The sequence below is a fragment of the Patella vulgata genome, chromosome 6 (assembly GCF_932274485.2).
Source record: "Patella vulgata chromosome 6, xgPatVulg1.2, whole genome shotgun sequence".
Taxonomy (NCBI): domain Eukaryota; kingdom Metazoa; phylum Mollusca; class Gastropoda; family Patellidae; genus Patella; species Patella vulgata.
The window spans coordinates 15608355-15624658 of record NC_065884.2 but is presented as its reverse complement, the minus strand read 5'-3'; the positions used below and the strand labels follow the sequence as shown (position 1 = coordinate 15624658).

At 35.9% G+C, this 16304-nt stretch overlaps 3 protein-coding genes across 3 annotated transcripts in view; 2 read left to right on the top strand and 1 right to left on the bottom strand.

The window, feature by feature from the left end:
• Window positions 1–2448, top strand: part of LOC126823600 (putative uncharacterized protein DDB_G0284213) — a 32884-nt gene extending 30436 nt beyond the window's left edge. The window contains exon 19 of the mRNA XM_050552527.2: window positions 152–2448. Within this exon, the coding sequence (XP_050408484.1) occupies window positions 152–212 (61 nt within the window). The 3' untranslated portion in view covers window positions 213–2448. The remainder of the gene's footprint in view (window positions 1–151) is intronic.
• A 3879-nt stretch (window positions 2449–6327) lies between these two features.
• Window positions 6328–9197, top strand: LOC126823837 (protein mono-ADP-ribosyltransferase PARP16). The gene has a single exon (XM_050552861.1). It carries the CDS (start codon window positions 6607–6609, stop codon window positions 7594–7596), a length of 990 nt encoding a protein of 329 aa, XP_050408818.1. The 5' UTR covers window positions 6328–6606; the 3' UTR covers window positions 7597–9197.
• LOC126823838 (mediator of RNA polymerase II transcription subunit 18) lies at window positions 9125–14701 on the bottom strand. Its single transcript, XM_050552862.2, has 6 exons — window positions 14148–14701; window positions 13234–13309; window positions 12726–12848; window positions 12242–12320; window positions 11311–11450; window positions 9125–10627 (listed from the first exon to the last, which is right to left on the bottom strand). The coding sequence occupies exons 1-6, from the start codon at window positions 14326–14328 to the stop codon at window positions 10579–10581; spliced, it is 648 nt and encodes a 215-aa protein (XP_050408819.1). The 5' UTR covers window positions 14329–14701; the 3' UTR covers window positions 9125–10578.
• Between the last annotated feature and the right edge of the window lie 1603 nt (window positions 14702–16304).

The following is a 16304-nucleotide window of genomic DNA, read 5'->3' as shown; positions in this document are numbered from 1 at the left end:
ATCATGACAGTTTTTATGGATGGCCCACGATACTTAATTGCTAGTTGATTTATGTTTCATTGCCTGGTAACTTGAGTTTGGTTATGATGGCTTCCATGTGGAGAATTGTGATTTTAAATGGAATAATGTTATGTGTTGTTTTCACTTACAGGGACTTTTTATCAAGTCTACAAGATGACATGTTTGACCAGCCTTTTGGGAAACAAACTTGAATGTACAATTTTCACTGGATGAAAATTGTAATTGGTGCCAGAGAATCCCAACAGTATCCAGGTTGCTTTGATAAAAACATCAAAATAAAATAATCATATACCTGTATTTCATGTTTCATTACAGTAGTTAAGAGATTATCAATGAGATTGAACGGTTAATTGCTGGTTAATTAACATTGTAATTAGTGGTAACACCCTATGTATTTACCAGTAATGATGCATGTTAATAAACTAGTACTTGTTATTCCATAAATAACAACATGATGCTTCTCCATTATCCTTCAAATCAAATCAAATAAATGATCAATAGAATATACTAATTCTTCACAATTAAGTCTACAAGAACATGGGTAGAAAAGAGTGATAATTTGGCTTCCAACATTTTGTAGCAGATGTGTTTAAATAAAAGTTGCTTGGTCCTATGTAGACCTTTTCTCATAACATTTACATTTAAATCTTGTCAAATGTTTTTGTTCATTTCTAATTCTAAGCTCAATGTACTGATGGCAGAATATTATAAAATATATTTGCCTTGTGAAATAAATAAAGAGTTGTGAAGTACGTAACTGATTATTTTTTTTTAAAAGATGAAATAAAACAATTGACATGTTATATATCATATTTTGTCATAATAAATGTTTTGTATTATTTAAATAGTTCTATTTATATCACTAATAATCAGTTCCCAGCCTAAATAATATACTTTTTAACTGGGTAGCTATTTATTTATATTATTTATTTGTCATTTGATCATGGAAAATGCTTTGATTTATGTTCATTGTTAGATTTTTTTTTTTATATGGGTATATGATTTTATATTAATTGTAAAGATTTAACGATATGTTGAAAAAAATATTTGTTAAATATGAATACACAGATTGTTTTTCATTCATAAATATTATATTCAAATTTTTTTGATATTTCTTCAGGATAGTAGGATATTGTTAAATTTTAAAACTGAATTGATGTCCTCATTTCGACCGCAGACATTATCAATTTAGCTTCACTTGACATGTGTCTGGAATTTCTCAGTGTTCTATTGGTGCGTAAATGTGTGGAACTCCATTTTTCACAAAGTCTGGATTTTTGATTGTCGTGTACTAGTGCATAATATTTATAAGGTTTTGCCAACAGACCAGTGACGGCTATATTGTAGGATGCTATTTTACAGGGCCATTATATATCCTATAATGCTAAGGCCATCATGTATCGTACAATAATGCTCTTTATCCTCACCCTGACTTTACTGGTTTTCATTAGTCCAGTCGGTGCAGAACAGTAAGATGTTAAACTCCATTTCATTTCACCCGGAGTACACAGGTCAAGCTTAATTGTCTCCCTTTACACCTGAGCCCTTTAAATCTAAGAGACTCAACTTGTGTGACCAAAAGAGTGCAACAGATTTTTTGCATTATAGGCCTACCGGTACCCATTTACAACAAGGTAGGCCTATATACTGGAATACAGGAATGAAGTAGCCTATCTTATTCAAGAGCACATTTTAAATCTGTAACATTTTGGAAACTAATGGTAGGCCTACTCTAGATCTGTAAGACCACAAAAATATAATGTTGTGTTTCTGCACCTCTCAACCCAAAAAAATTTTGGGTCTCAAACTTTTTTATTTTAAAGTAGCTAAGTCTCTAACTCAATATCATCAAAAATTTTCGACATTGAAAACACAAATTATTTGTCAATTCAAATCAACATTGGTCTTGTGATCTTACAGGGAAAAGATGGGTTTCTGATATCCAATATTCAAGACAAAATAAACATTTTACCATTGGTACACGAATTGTGTACCATAATGCGTTTCAGCGCCATTTGGAACAAGGGACTCAAAGAACGAGGCTAAACATATTCCACAAGTCATGTCAAATGGTGACCCTATATTCTTATCTGGCGAGTATGTGCAATAAATACCATTGGTGTAGACTGGAATAACCAGACGCTAAAGATTGTCATTTAATTGAGACTTTGGCGCATTTTGTGGAACATAACTGATTAGAAATTACAGTAAAAACAGAAACGATTGAATGTAAATCAGTTTATATACATTCATATTACATTATTATATAGTTTAGCTCCTTTAAAAGTAAAGGAAAAATAATATTTTCCACCTTAATACTTGGTAGGTCTACCAGAAGATACAGTGTTGAAATTCTTATTATGTCAAATTTTAATTTTATTTCAAAATGGTGGGAAATTAGAATAATAAAAAAAATTGTGTCTTCCACAGGGTTGTTTTTTGGCATATTTGTCTAATTTCCCCAAATGGTCTCCTCAGCTCCCTATGCTTAAAAATATTTCCAGGCAATCTGGCAGCAGCACTGCCAGGTGAACGTGGCTATTTTCAAGTACCGGTAGCCTACTAATCAATCAGGCCTAGGCCTACTAATTGTGGAGTAAAGCATAGATGAATATGGGCCTAGTTAAAGTTATTTATATTTTGCAATATATTCATATGAGGCAACTTTGGACCTCCCAAATTGGGCCCCGCATTTTCTACAAGTTACAACTGGCCCTTCCCATAGGCCTATGGCTATGGGCTACATCTACATCCCAGTTGAAGATCTGTAGGCCTACCGGTAATAAAATAAATTAATTAATTGATAATGCAGGATTGTTAAACTGAAGTGTCATTTAAGGGTTGAAGTGAAAAAACAATTATTATCATATTTTTTCGCCAGTAAAAATAAAGTAGGCAGTGGCCAAGTCGGCGCTATTGCACTTTCGTACCCTATTGCACTTTCGTACCTCTACCAGTTCCCGTGGTCATAGGCCCTTGAAATTTTCAGAGGATGTTAAGGGGGGCTAGCAATGACCACACACCAAATTTCAGCCAAATCGATAAATAACTTTTTATTTTACCGACCTTTTAATTTCTAACGAGAGAGAACTTCATCCGTTTGACGCCATTTGCTTTGTTTACTAATTAGACTTGAATAACAAGACTCTAAGACGGAAACCGACTCGAATAACAAGACACTTAGACGGAAACCGACACACTGCACTAGCTGCCTAACACTGCAGTTCATAAAAATTAATATAATTTTCGTATACTTTAATTTTTGCGCGAAGCCACCATTTTCTATAAAATACTATTTGGTGTTGATCAGTGGATTGGCCTTTAGGTGTAAATATTGCCGTGACCTTGATTTTGACCTTGAGGCCAAACTTCCCATCCATATCGGGGCCTTTGCGTTAATGCTTGCCGTGGCCTTATTTCTTACTGTATTATCAAAGTTAATGTTCGAGGTGAAAGCAGAGATGACGTCCTTCAGAAAAGATAATTGGGTCAAAGTCGTAGGTCAAGGTCATGTTACAGAAAACTAAACTCAAATTTTTCAAAGTCATTTTTGGGACATTTGACCTTGACTTACGACCTTGACCCCGTAACCATTTTCGAAGGTTATCACATTGGCTTGAATCATGAACGTTTAACTTGGTCCTGTCGCACACTGCTCGGTCAGAAAACGGTCAAACGCAGAGGGTCCGTGTCCGAAAGGAAGTCAATGGGCGTGGTCAATGTGAAAGGTCGTGGTGACCTCCACTAGTCACCGTTAACCATCCGTAACCTTGACTCTGACCTTGAGTCCAAACGTCCCATCCATCTCGGGCCCTTTGCGTTTATGCTTGCCGTGGCCTTATTTCTAACTGTATTATCAAAGTTAATGTTCGAGGTGAAAGCAGAGACGACGTCCTTCAGAAAAGTTACTTGGGTCAAAGTCGTAGGTCAAGGTCATCTTACAGAAAAACTAAACTCGGATTTTTCAAAGTCAGTTTGGGGACATTTGACCTTGACTTACGACCTTGACCTCGTAACCATTTTCGAAGGCTATCACCTTGGCTTGAACCATCGACGTTTACTTTGGTCCTGTCGCACACTGTTCGGTCAGAAAAGGGTCAAACGCAAAGGGCCCGTGTCCGAAAGGAAGTCAATGGGCGTGGTCAATGTGAAAGGTTGTGGTGACCTCCACTAGTCACCTTTAATCATCCGTGACCTTGACTTTGACCTTGAGTCCAAACTTCCCATCAATCTCGGGCCCTTTTCGTTTATGCTTGCCGTGACCCTATTTCTTACTGTATTATCAAAGTTAATGCTTGAGGTGAAAGCAGAGACAACGTCCTTCAGAAAAGATAAATGGGTCAAAGTCGTAGGTCAAGGTCATGTTACAGAAAACTGAACTCAAACTTTTCAAAGTCAGTTTTGGGACATTTGACCTTGACTTACGACCTTGATCCCATAACCATTTTCAAAGCCCATAATCGTGGCTTGAACCATCGACGGTTACCTTGGCCCTGTCGCACACTGCTCGGTCAGAAAACGGTCAAACGCAGAGGGGCCCGTGTCCGAAAGGAAGTCAAAGGGCGTGGTCAATGTGAAAGTTCGTGGTGACCTCCACTAGTCACCTTTAACCATCCGTGACCTTGACTTCGACCTTGAGTCCAAACTTCCCATCAATCTCGGGCCCTTTTCGTTTATGCTTGCCGTGACCCTATTTCTTACTGTATTATCAAAGTTAATGCTTGAGGTGAAAGCAAAGACAACGTCCCTCAGAAAAGATAATTGGGTCAAAGTCGTAGGTCAAGGTCATGTTATAGAAAACTGAACTCAAACTTTTCAAGGTCAGTTTTGGGACATTTGACCTTGACTTACGAGCTTGACCCGTAACCATTTTCAAAGCCCATCATCTTGGCTTGAACCATCGACGTTTACCCTGGCCCTGTCCCAAAAATGACTTTGAAAAGTTTGAGTTTAGTTTTCTGTAACATGACCTTGACCTACGACTTTGACCCAATTATCTTTTCTGAATGACGCCGTCTCTGCTTTCACCTCGAACATTAACTTTGATAATACAGTAAGAAATAAGGTCACGGCACGCATAAACGCAAAGGGCCCGAGATGGATGGGAAGTTCGGACACTAGGTCAGGGTCAAGGTCACGGATGGTTAACGGTGACTAGTGGAGGTCACCACGACCTTTCACATTGACCACGCCCATTGACTTCCTTTCGGACACGGCCCCTCTGCGTTTGACCCTTTTCTGACCGAGCAGTGTGTGACAGAACCAAGGTAAACGTCCATGATTCAAGCCAAGATGATAGCCTTCGAAAACGGTTACGGGGTCAAGGTCAAATGTTCAAAAAATGACTTTGAAAAGTTTGAGTTTAGTTTTCTGTATTATGACCTTGACCTACGACTTTGACCCAATTATCTTTTCTGAAGGACGTCGTCTCTGCTTTCACCTCGAACATTAACTTTGAAAATACAGTAAGAAATAAGGCCACGGCAATCATAAACGCAAAGGCCCTGATATGGATGGGAAGTTAAGACTCAAGGTCAAAATCAAGGTCACGGCAATATTTACACCTAAAGGCCAATCCACTGATCAACACCAAATAGTATTTTATAGAACATGGTGGCTTCGCGCAAAAATTAAAGTATACGAAAATTATATTAATTTTTATGAACTGCAGAGATCGGCAGCTAGTGCAGTGTGTCGGTTTCCGTCTTAGTGTCTTGTTATTCGAGTCTAAATAGTAAACAAAGCAAATGGCGTCAAACAGATGAAGTTCTCTCTCGTTAGAAATTAAAAGGTCAGTAAAATAAAAAGTTATTGATCGATTCGGCTGAAATTTGGTGTGTGGTCATTGCTAGTCCCCCTTAACATCCTCTAATAATTTCAAGTTCCTACGACCACGGGAACTGGTAGAGGTACGAAAGTGCAATAGCGCCGTCAAGTCAAGGGCTACATCTATTTCTTACACTTAAGCCTGAAGGCCACCTCCAGATTTCGTAAGTTCGCTGTGATGTTATTTATAAGGTTTGGGCAAGTGATTGTTAACACGAGTGTGGGTTTGGCCAGGGATGGGGTTAGCGCTAGCCCTGTTTACATCCCGTGATCTTTGGCCAAATCTGGCCTTAAGAAATAAATCTAACCGTGGTCAAGCCCATTATTAGTTCAGCTCTGAACTAGCCCATTAAGCGTCTTGGTCAAGCCCCTGTGTAACGTAAATCAAGGGCAGATAACTCTAATGTACTTTTTGTATGCTCGCCTTCGTTCATTACTGCACAACAGAAGTAAATGCAACACTTCCACGTATTCTTAACAATATACGTTAGTACTTGGCGGATAAAAGGCATGGTAGCTAGTAGAATATAGTAAAGTTTCCATTATTGACATTAATTGCTGGCAACAGTGACTTGCCAAATTAATGTTTTATTTGTGTTGACGGTCACGTTCAATGAATGAATGAATGCTGATATAATTTTTGTCTTTAAATGAATGATCTACACCTAGACAGTACTGCACGATGAGGGGAATAAGAAACTAAATATCAACCGAAAGCCCATCAACTTTGTGGTATAGATTGTTGAGTCTGATATAAAGATGTCTGCTCAAGATAGAAGTGAAACAATTCGATTTATTGAAGAAAAGATCCAACTGGATCCCCAGGCAGCTGATTTACATCTAAGTTTATTTTCTGCTGCATTACACAGTTACAGATATGATACAGTACTTCGACCCTTCCCTCCAATGTTTTTACAGTCGGATACAGAAAAAGATAAAGCTGCACTAGAGAAAGTTTTCAAAGAAATTCCAAAGATAACAAATATTTCAAAAGAGATAAACAAACTCTCAGACCATGCATTAAGTCTTTTGAAGTGGATTTTTGAATCAAAGCGGTTCAATTTGAGATCACTTAGTGATAAAGACAGTTTTGAATCGATACAAAAACTAACAGGAAACAATTCCCCAGTTCCACCTCCAAGTTATATTTTTGAATTGGAACCCAGTGAGGCTAGTAATGAAAAATTTCAAGAGATTCGTCGGAATAGGAAATTGATGTATGCTTATCACGGAAGTCGAACTGAAAATTTTCATTCTATTTTACACAATGGTTTAGCTTCTCATATGAACAAGACCTCCGTGTTTGGTGAGGGTACATATTTATCTGGAGAATTGGGTGTTTCCTTAAATTACAGCCCCTCTGGATTTACGTGGGCTAATAGTGGAATAGGGAAAATGTTTGGGTTGATAGCTGTGTGCGAGATGATTGATGATCCGACGGTCAAATGTCAAACCAACGAAACAGATGGATCAAAGAAGAAATCCAGAGCTTATGCATCTAACAGTATGGGTGGTGATGTGCCAGAAAAATATTACGTGGTTCAGAATAATGAAGTTATTCGATTGAAGTATATACTGATTTATGTGGATAAAAATAACAGCAACCAAACTAACAGAAGTGTTCAACCCACTTTTTTTCAACAACATAAATTTGTGATCATGCTGTTTTTCTATGCTTTTTTGTTGTTGGGTGTTGGACTTGCCAATTCAAAGACATTCAAATATCACTTAAAAAGACTGTTGAAATGACAAGATATTAACAAATACTGACTTTATTATGAAACTGCATGTCAATTGGACCGTACATACAAAGGGTTAGCCATGAGATAGAATGGTGAAGAAATATATATTTCAACTGATACATTCAGAGTGAAAACAATTTGGAGCAAGTGATAAGCTACTTGGCCTTGAAATTCATTTTTTTTTTTTGTCACATTTTAGATAGAAAATATTAAAATTCTCCTTTCCTTTTCTTCCTTAATCACTTGATTACTTTTTTTTACTGCACATTTTTTTATTATTATTATTTACAATATTTAAAGATGCATTATTTAAGAATTAGATACAGAGCTGGCTGTTCTTGCGGTTTCGATTCCTCGGTTGTACGTGACAAGGAGTAGGGTCGCCTGTCCAACCTCGTGGGTTTTTGCCGGGTCCTCCGGTTTCCTCCTACTGCTAAAGCCCCCTATGATTGAAATAAAATTGAAACATGTGTTAGTCCCGAAATGACCTAGTTTGTGTCGAGTGGACGTTAAACCCCATTTCTCTCTCTCTATAATAGTTCAAAAATCGCTAATGCAAAATGAATATATTGAAAATATCATTCAAATTACTTTATTCTGAGTGAAATGAAATGGGGGTGGGGGGGTTAACGTCCTACTGTTCTGTTATTGTGAGCAAAGTTACAACTGTTTGGAGTTTTGACAATATGTGGTATTGATTGTTTATTATTGTATACATGACATATGATCACTTTGATTGAAAATCACAATATGTGCCAAGTGTTCACAAAGTTTCCATGTATGGAGGTTTTTTTAGACATTATGATTAAATTGGGTGACAAAATAGCTGGTAGGTGTTCAAACTTGACTGAGCGCGGGCGCTTGATGAAAATATGAGGTCATAGTAATATCTTTGCTTATTTGTGTATATTCACCACAACAATATATTGAAGATAAAAGTCCATGTACATGTAAATGATGTAATTATTATGACTTTCATAAGTTCTCAAAGATTCACAGTACTTTGTACGTTCTAGCAAAATTCTTAATAAATTCCCATACATACCCAGTAGTACTCAATTTTACTAATGTTGTAAGTGTTTCCTCACCATCAGAATTCTGGAAAACCTTCCCCAAAGACCAGGAAATGGCATTTCAGGGACTATAGATTCAAAACTTTTTTAAGGGGGACCTGTGCATAAGATGGTGTCATTTTTGCAAAACATCTCACTAATCAAAATCAATATGTAGGCCCCTGTATTCCTGTCATTTTGTCTGGTAGCACAAATCTGTCTTTTATCAGTATTTTTAATGATATTTGGAATACATGTCTGGCAGTGACTGGCATAAAGTTTAAAATGTCAAATACTGGTTCATTGGTGACTTACATTTTGACAGGCACATCTAAAATTATTTCCGCTTCTGCAACACTAATTACAGGTCTAGTGATCCCCTGACACACATTTTTTCCAGTTTACTTGCATGAGCCTGAAGAACAAATCTAACCAAATTTGGCAGATCTAATTGAATTATCTTATTTTTTATATTTTATTTTATAAAAATTCATGTTAATAACACCAGCATGATAAATGTATAGAAATCCAATTTGAGAATAAACATTTAATTATTTCATGTCTTTATTAATTAAAATGTACCCCCCTAGGTGTATCCCCATTCTCCAACTCCATTGGAGCAATATTTGTCTCCGAATGGTCTAATTAAATTGTTGTTGTGATGTTAAACTTATACAGTACTTAGATTTCTGTTTATGCAGATCGCAAAACCTTATTCTGCTACTATTTTATTCCATTCCAAATTACAATCTATTAGATATAAGAGATTGGTCATATTTAAAATAAAAACAGGATGCAATTTCTCAACATTTCAACAGTATAGCAGTATAATAGATTCCTTTTAATAAATTATAAATTAAAACAAATTAGAATTTGGGTGTCATATTGCCTTTAAGCATAACACATAAAAACAAATAGCTTGTGAACTGCTTAGTTTGCAGTTTGTAATACGTATTCAAAAAGTTTCAAATGCAAGATTGATTTTGTGGTTTTGTGGGTATAATGATGGATCAGTAACTAGGAGGTCAAAAGTTAGATATACCCAAGATCCCTCGACAGATGGAAATCAAAATACGAGTACCACTACTATCCAGGCAATATTTCCCTCATAGGACAAAGCATGGCATATACAGGTCTTCATTAGACCAGTTGCAGCACAAATATAATATGTTAATACTCTATTTTGTTTCAAACCTAGGATACCTCATCACTCTGAACATAAGTTTGATCCAAAAAATCTCAAACTATTTAACAGAGACAATAACGATTCTGAATTTTGATAGGATTCCCGGTTACGACTAGCTCAACAATCCAAGAAAATTTGAAAAAAGAAAATCAAAAACTCTAATCGGTAGTGCACTTTTTGGTGAAAGGAGAAGTATTCTGATTTTTGATAGGGTTGCTCCGTATAGCTACCAGAACAATCCCAAGTGGTTTAGAAAAATATGTGGGCAAATAAAAGCAGAACTGTACCGATACTGTTACTTACGTTCAGAAAGGTTAAAATGAAATGATTTGGTTGAATAACAGTAATACTTGTTGTATTGATTTTTGACATTTTATTAAAATTTATACAAATAATAGCTTGTTCTGTATTCAGGAACCACTGATTATTGATTGAAGCCTAAACTCGGCTTTAGAATCTGTTCACTGCTCACATTAGCTGTGACTATTTAGAATACCAGTAGATATTGTGTTTAAAACACTGTTGGTCACATTCTAATATCACTCTGAAGTCTATAATAGAGTGTACACTAATCTATTTTTCTCCAGTTGCAATCACCATTATTCCCCAACCATCATTCAAAATCTATCAGCTATTATTTATTGATGTTCATATCTCTGTGAAGTGAACATGATTGTTCAGGAAATTGTTACAGATATATATATGCACCATTGCACATTACACAATTTCGTCAACAATAGTTTTAATATCTTCACTGTACTGATAATCTCTTCTGGTCAACTTTCTCTAGCTGTACAAGACTAAATAAAGATAAGGAAACATACCCTTTGGTGTTTGATCATAAACCTGAAAATAATTACCTTTAATATACCAGAAGATGGATATTTTCTTGCACATGTATGTGTACAATTTATCTCAAAAGTTTTCAAAGAGTTATTGCATAATAACAAAGTGTAGAGAACAAAGGTGTATGTCTTAAAAGTCGCTAATATTTGGGACCTAGAAATTGGCACAAATGGGTCGCAATGCATATAATAATGTAATATGAATGAATATAAACTGATTTGCATTCAATCTTTTTCGTTTTTACTCTAATTTAAAATCAGTTGTGTTCGGCGAAATATGCCAGAAGTCTCAATCGAATGGCAATCTTTAGCATCTGGTTATTCCAGTCTACACCAATATTATTTATTGTGCACGCTCTCCCGATAAGAATATTACGTCACCGTTTGACATGAATTGTGGAATATGTCTAGCCTCGTTCTTCAAGTTCCTTGTTAAAAACGGCGCTCAAACGCATTATGGTACACGAATGGTAAAATGTTTATTTTGTCTTAAATATTGGATATCAGAAGCCTGTCTTTTCCTGGTAAGATCACAACATCAATGTTGATTTAAATTGACAAATAATTCATGTTTTCAACATCGAAGACTTCGGATGATATTGAGTTAGATACTTAGCTACTTTAAGTAACAAGGATACGGTTTAAGCTGTTCAGCAAAGTTCTTCATATCATCTGCTATTTGTTCCTGCCCTGCTGGTGCCACTACACTAAGTTCTACCAGACTGGATTGTGTCATAGCTTCCTGGGTATTACCATCGGGTGCACCAGTTTGTACCATCTAAAAACAAACTTAACAGATAATTTGTACCATCTAAAATGAAACACCAGAGAGAGAGGGAGAGTGAAATGGGGTTTAACATCCACTTGACACCAACTAGGTCATTTCGGAACTAACATATGGTTCAAATTTATTTCAATAAATAGCTTGCATGTAGAGGTCTTTAGAAGCGGGAAGAAAACGGAGGAAAACGAGGTTGGACGGGCGACACAACTCCTTGTCACATACAATCGAGGAATCAAAACCACGCCAGTTGACTCAATGACGGACCTCATGATACAGTGCACACACGATAACCATTCGGCCATCCAATCCCCCTATGAAACAATAACTTAACAGATAATCTGCACCATCTAAAATGAATCAACAACTAAACAGATAATCTGTACAATCTAAAATGAAACACCAACTTAACAGAAAATTTGTACCATATAAAACGAAAGAAAAACCTATTTGCACCATCATAAATAAAACATCGACATAACAGATATTTTCTTTGACAGATTATTGAATAAATAAAATCTTATATCTTTTGTCTAATTATTCAATTTTCAGTTAGACCCACATAAACAAATCACCTAATCCCTAACAATTTATACAAATTATGATTTTAAATTCATCTGGCATCTACAGGTAAAATATAAAATAAGGTATAATATAAAACAAATATGAAATGAAAAATAAACTGAAATACATCTTGTCTTATTTTAATATCTACCATTATAATTAATGGTGACCAGATATTATATTATAGACAACCAATCTGATTATATTTTATCATGATTACTTACTCTATAAATCTTGGATACAGTAACTTTCATTCTTCCTTTATGGAAGAAATAACCTTTAACACAATATTCATGATCCGACCTGAAATGAAAAAAATGCATTTCTAAATTTTATTAACAATCAAATATTCTTTAAATATTCTTTTGTGCCTTTTGTTGAGCTTCGTTTACAGTGGATTAGGGAAGGCTTGATACACCAGTTATCATTATCAATGCTACATGTTAGATAATGAACTTTTGTGGTCACGGCAGAACTTGATATGCTCTAATATTTATTCTGTTTGAGGACAAATATCAAGAAATGCAATATACTATGCAAAGTTAAACAAAAATTCTTTTTGAAGACAAATAGAAATTTGATTCTTTTCATATCTCTAGAAAACAATATTTCCATATCTGGATTTTAATGCTTTATACAAAGTAAGTGATTTTATTAGCTGAATAGAGAACTTTTTCACAAACATAACAATGAATATATTGAAATTACCTGAAACCCATTTCATTTAGAAACTTTACTACATTATTTGAGCATGCTACATCGAAACAGGCTCGAACTAGAGTATGACGATTTTTATCCCCAATTTCAGATGTTCCTAAATATCTAATGTGCCTGAAAAGAATTTATTTACAAACTGAAGTAATAACTTTTTTTTTTTTTGAAAAGATATGTATAGATCGGAGAACATGCAGTATTCGTATAGACTTTTACATCCTTGTTATTTGGACAATCTTATACTGAAACATTATTATAGATAATGAATTGCTCTACCAATAATTTCATTCATGAGTAAATGACCTCACCCATTTCACCAAGAACATGCAAGACCTACATGTATGCACAGTTAAATAAAAGGGGTGATGACTGGTTAGAAATTAAATTCACTAATTGCAGATTTAAGGACAGTTCCCTAATAAATTAAACTGATATCACATGTACCAAGGAGGAAATAATTATAGATAATAAACTAATACAATAAGGACGAAGAAATACGTACCACGATGGATCATCTGGGGGATCTAATGACCTTCTGACACGAAATAAAACAGGATTTTGCTGGGCAGTGGCACCTCCTGAAAATATAAATGATGGCAATTATTGAATTCATAACCTGACTGTGTTGGTAAATGATTTTTACATGAGCAAGTTACAGTTGAGTGAGACTTGAGTTTGTTGATAATATACATAGGGACTGTATTATAATGATTATAACTTTATTGTCCAATAAGGGGTCCAAAAGGGACATAATACAGATTAATCAAAGACCGGAAAGCCAAATGACAGAAAGTTGATAATAAAATATAACAATATGGAAATTTTTCTTACTACTTTGAATTAAGCATGGGAGATAATTATGCACTAAAGCTTCAGACAAATAGAGATAAACGTACTGGTAGCACAACATTTCGGTCCTGCAACATTTCGGACTCAAAACAGATGACCTTTCGGACTCTGTTTGACAACGGTTCAGACTTACTTGACCACTTTTCGTGCAACTAATGTTTTATCGTTTGGTGGAGCCTTTTAATAACCACGTTTCATGTTAATATTTTCTTTCGTGTTTTGAATTGACCTATTTCTAATAAATACATACATATTACAAATATATAGAAATAAAACATAAATTTTGCCGTTCCTTGGGAAGTTTATACGGTGCGTGATCCACGACTCCACATGCTGTACTTCATGGCAAGTGGTAAATTTTACCAGCATGTTATTTTTATAAAATCGTTTTTGGCTTACTATCAATTAATTTGACAGTTGTGTACAACCTTTCCTTTCAACTTACTCCCGAGTCAGAAACATCAACTACCGAGTCAGAAATGTCACCTGCCCAAGTCCGAAATGTTGAGGCCATATTTTTTTTAGTCTGAAATGACACGAGACAGAAATGAAATGTAATCAACGTACTTAGCACGAAAACCATTTCATGATCAGAGAATGTTTCTGGTTGTTTGTCAGCATTGTCACAAAGTCCTCTTAATCTGTGTATCAATACTTCTCTGTGGAGATCAACGATACTGCCTTGAAGAAGATATTCTTGCTGTGGAGCAATATTATTTTTTAATCCAACGGAAAAGGTATTCTCCATTCTAAATCCTTTTTTTCTGTTTCAGGAACAGAAATCTGTGTACATCTCAACCTTTAACACTTAGTTTACTTCCTGTAATTTCAGGGGCTTTACACCGGAAAACCCTTTCTTTGCCTTTGTTGCCGGCTTGTATATAGTAAATAGTTTAGCTCCTTCCTTGCCTTGGGAGGTTTTTCTGTATTGTTTTTTATTTTTCAACTTTTCAAGAAGTCAAAAAAGTAAACTGTACTAAAAAAAAAAGCACTGGGACCGCAAGACACGGTTTTATTTATAATATTAGTTTGATTTACATTTAATCTAAGGATTGCTACAATCAACAATATATTGAAATTTGTTTTTGTTTTTTGTATTCACGCACCGAACGGAAGTGAAGACCTTTTATGTTAATTTGGAATTGAAGAACGACCACAGGGGAGATAACAAAGACGGTGACCTACATTTTGCTGCTCAACAAAATAAATCCGCCACGATCAATCTGAAAGTCTTCCGAAATGATGACAATTTCAAATTAACACCATTGAAAATAATAATCGGGGATTTACCTTTTTCGACAGGCCATGTCAGACTACGATTATTATTTATATAATTATGTAGGCTAACTTGCAGTTGTTGTTTGGGCATTGGCCAAATGGTTAGCGCGTGGGCGTTGTATCATAAGGTCTGTCATTGACTCATCTGGCGTGGTTTCGAATTCCCGGTTGTACGTGTACGTGTAGGAGTAGGGTCGCAAAAGCGAATTATTGAAAAAAAAAAATTGAATCATATATGGTATGTTAGTCCCGAAATGACCTAGGTTGGGTTGAGTTGATGTTAAACCCCATTTCTCTCTCTCTCTGTTTGGGCATTTTCAGGAGCCAAGGTGGCTCGCTAACCTGGATGTCATGTGTTCGATCCCTGCGTTGGCCGAGAAGGTTTATCAGGATTTTCCAGTGTGGTTCCTCCTTGTCAGTGGTGCAGGACAGAGGGCCTGGCAAGGGACAACGTATAGTTGTTTGGATGGGACAAAAAACCAAGGTCCCGTGTAGGCTACACACTGGCCTTCACGTAAAAGAACCCGTGAAAGTTGGGATTCAAAATAAGAGTAGGCCAAAGCGCTGCTGTCCGGGCAAAATTTCCCTAATACTATAGCACACTGCATGCATTTTGTATGCCCGTCTTCATCAGACTAGTAGGAGTAGGACATTAAACCCTCTTTCATTTCATTTCCAATTTCTTTGTAATCTTATTTAATCCAAGCGCATTTCATTTCGTTTCATTTTTTCTTGGGCATTATATTATTTTTTTTTTTGTGTTTTGTCCACAAATCGGATTTCTCAGAATCTAACCATAGGATCTTTCTAAAACTTTTACCTATCCCCCCCAAAAATGGGTGGTGGTTTCTTTGTAGATTACTCATCAAATTTAAACCCACACACAAGTCGTGTATAGGTGTACATTGTAATTTGATAGGGTTTTTAAATACTGTATAGGGAAGGCCTACCATACTATTCCAAATTTGCAAACTAAATTTATTTGTCACAGATGTTATGCAACCCATTGATCATGTAACGCTGGTGTAAAATTTGAATAGATTCAATAGACAGTGAATTTCATGGTGATTTTCAATTCATGATGCTCTCACTTAAATTTCAAGTCTTTAGGACAAAATCCGTTAAGAATCGTGGTGTGTAGAGTGTTTATAGACACCCGAGGGTCGGGCATGCACCAAAATCAATAGGTGCTGTGCCTAGGGCATAAGGAATAAGTACCAATATGGCAAGTTTCACTTTCAAGTTGATCCATTCAGAACTGTGGGGTTGGTTGGCAAAAGCAATGGGTTGTGGTCCTAAGCACAGATACAATCATGTTATTTAAATGATTGCTCATGATCCAATGAGAAATGCAGCCTGTAGGTGATTCACACAATGGTGGGGCCCCCCCCCCCCCCCCCCCCCCGGGGGACGGGCATGAACCAAAATGTTGAGGATGCTTTAAAC

Bases quoted from the DNA above. Each gene is read 5' to 3' on its own strand.
- LOC126823837 (XM_050552861.1), top strand. From the start codon at position 6,607: ATGTCTGCTCAAGATAGAAGTGAAACAATTCGATTTATTGAAGAAAAG.
- LOC126823838 (XM_050552862.2), bottom strand. From the start codon at position 14,328: ATGGAGAATACCTTTTCCGTTGGATTAAAAAATAATATTGCTCCACAG. The intron at 11,451-12,241 runs GTAAGTAATCAT...GTTTGTTTTTAG, and splicing joins CTGTATCCAAGATTTATAGA to ATGGTACAAACTGGTGCACC. The intron at 10,628-11,310 runs GTATCCTTGTTA...ATCTTTATTTAG, and splicing joins TTTGCTGAACAGCTTAAACC to TCTTGTACAGCTAGAGAAAG.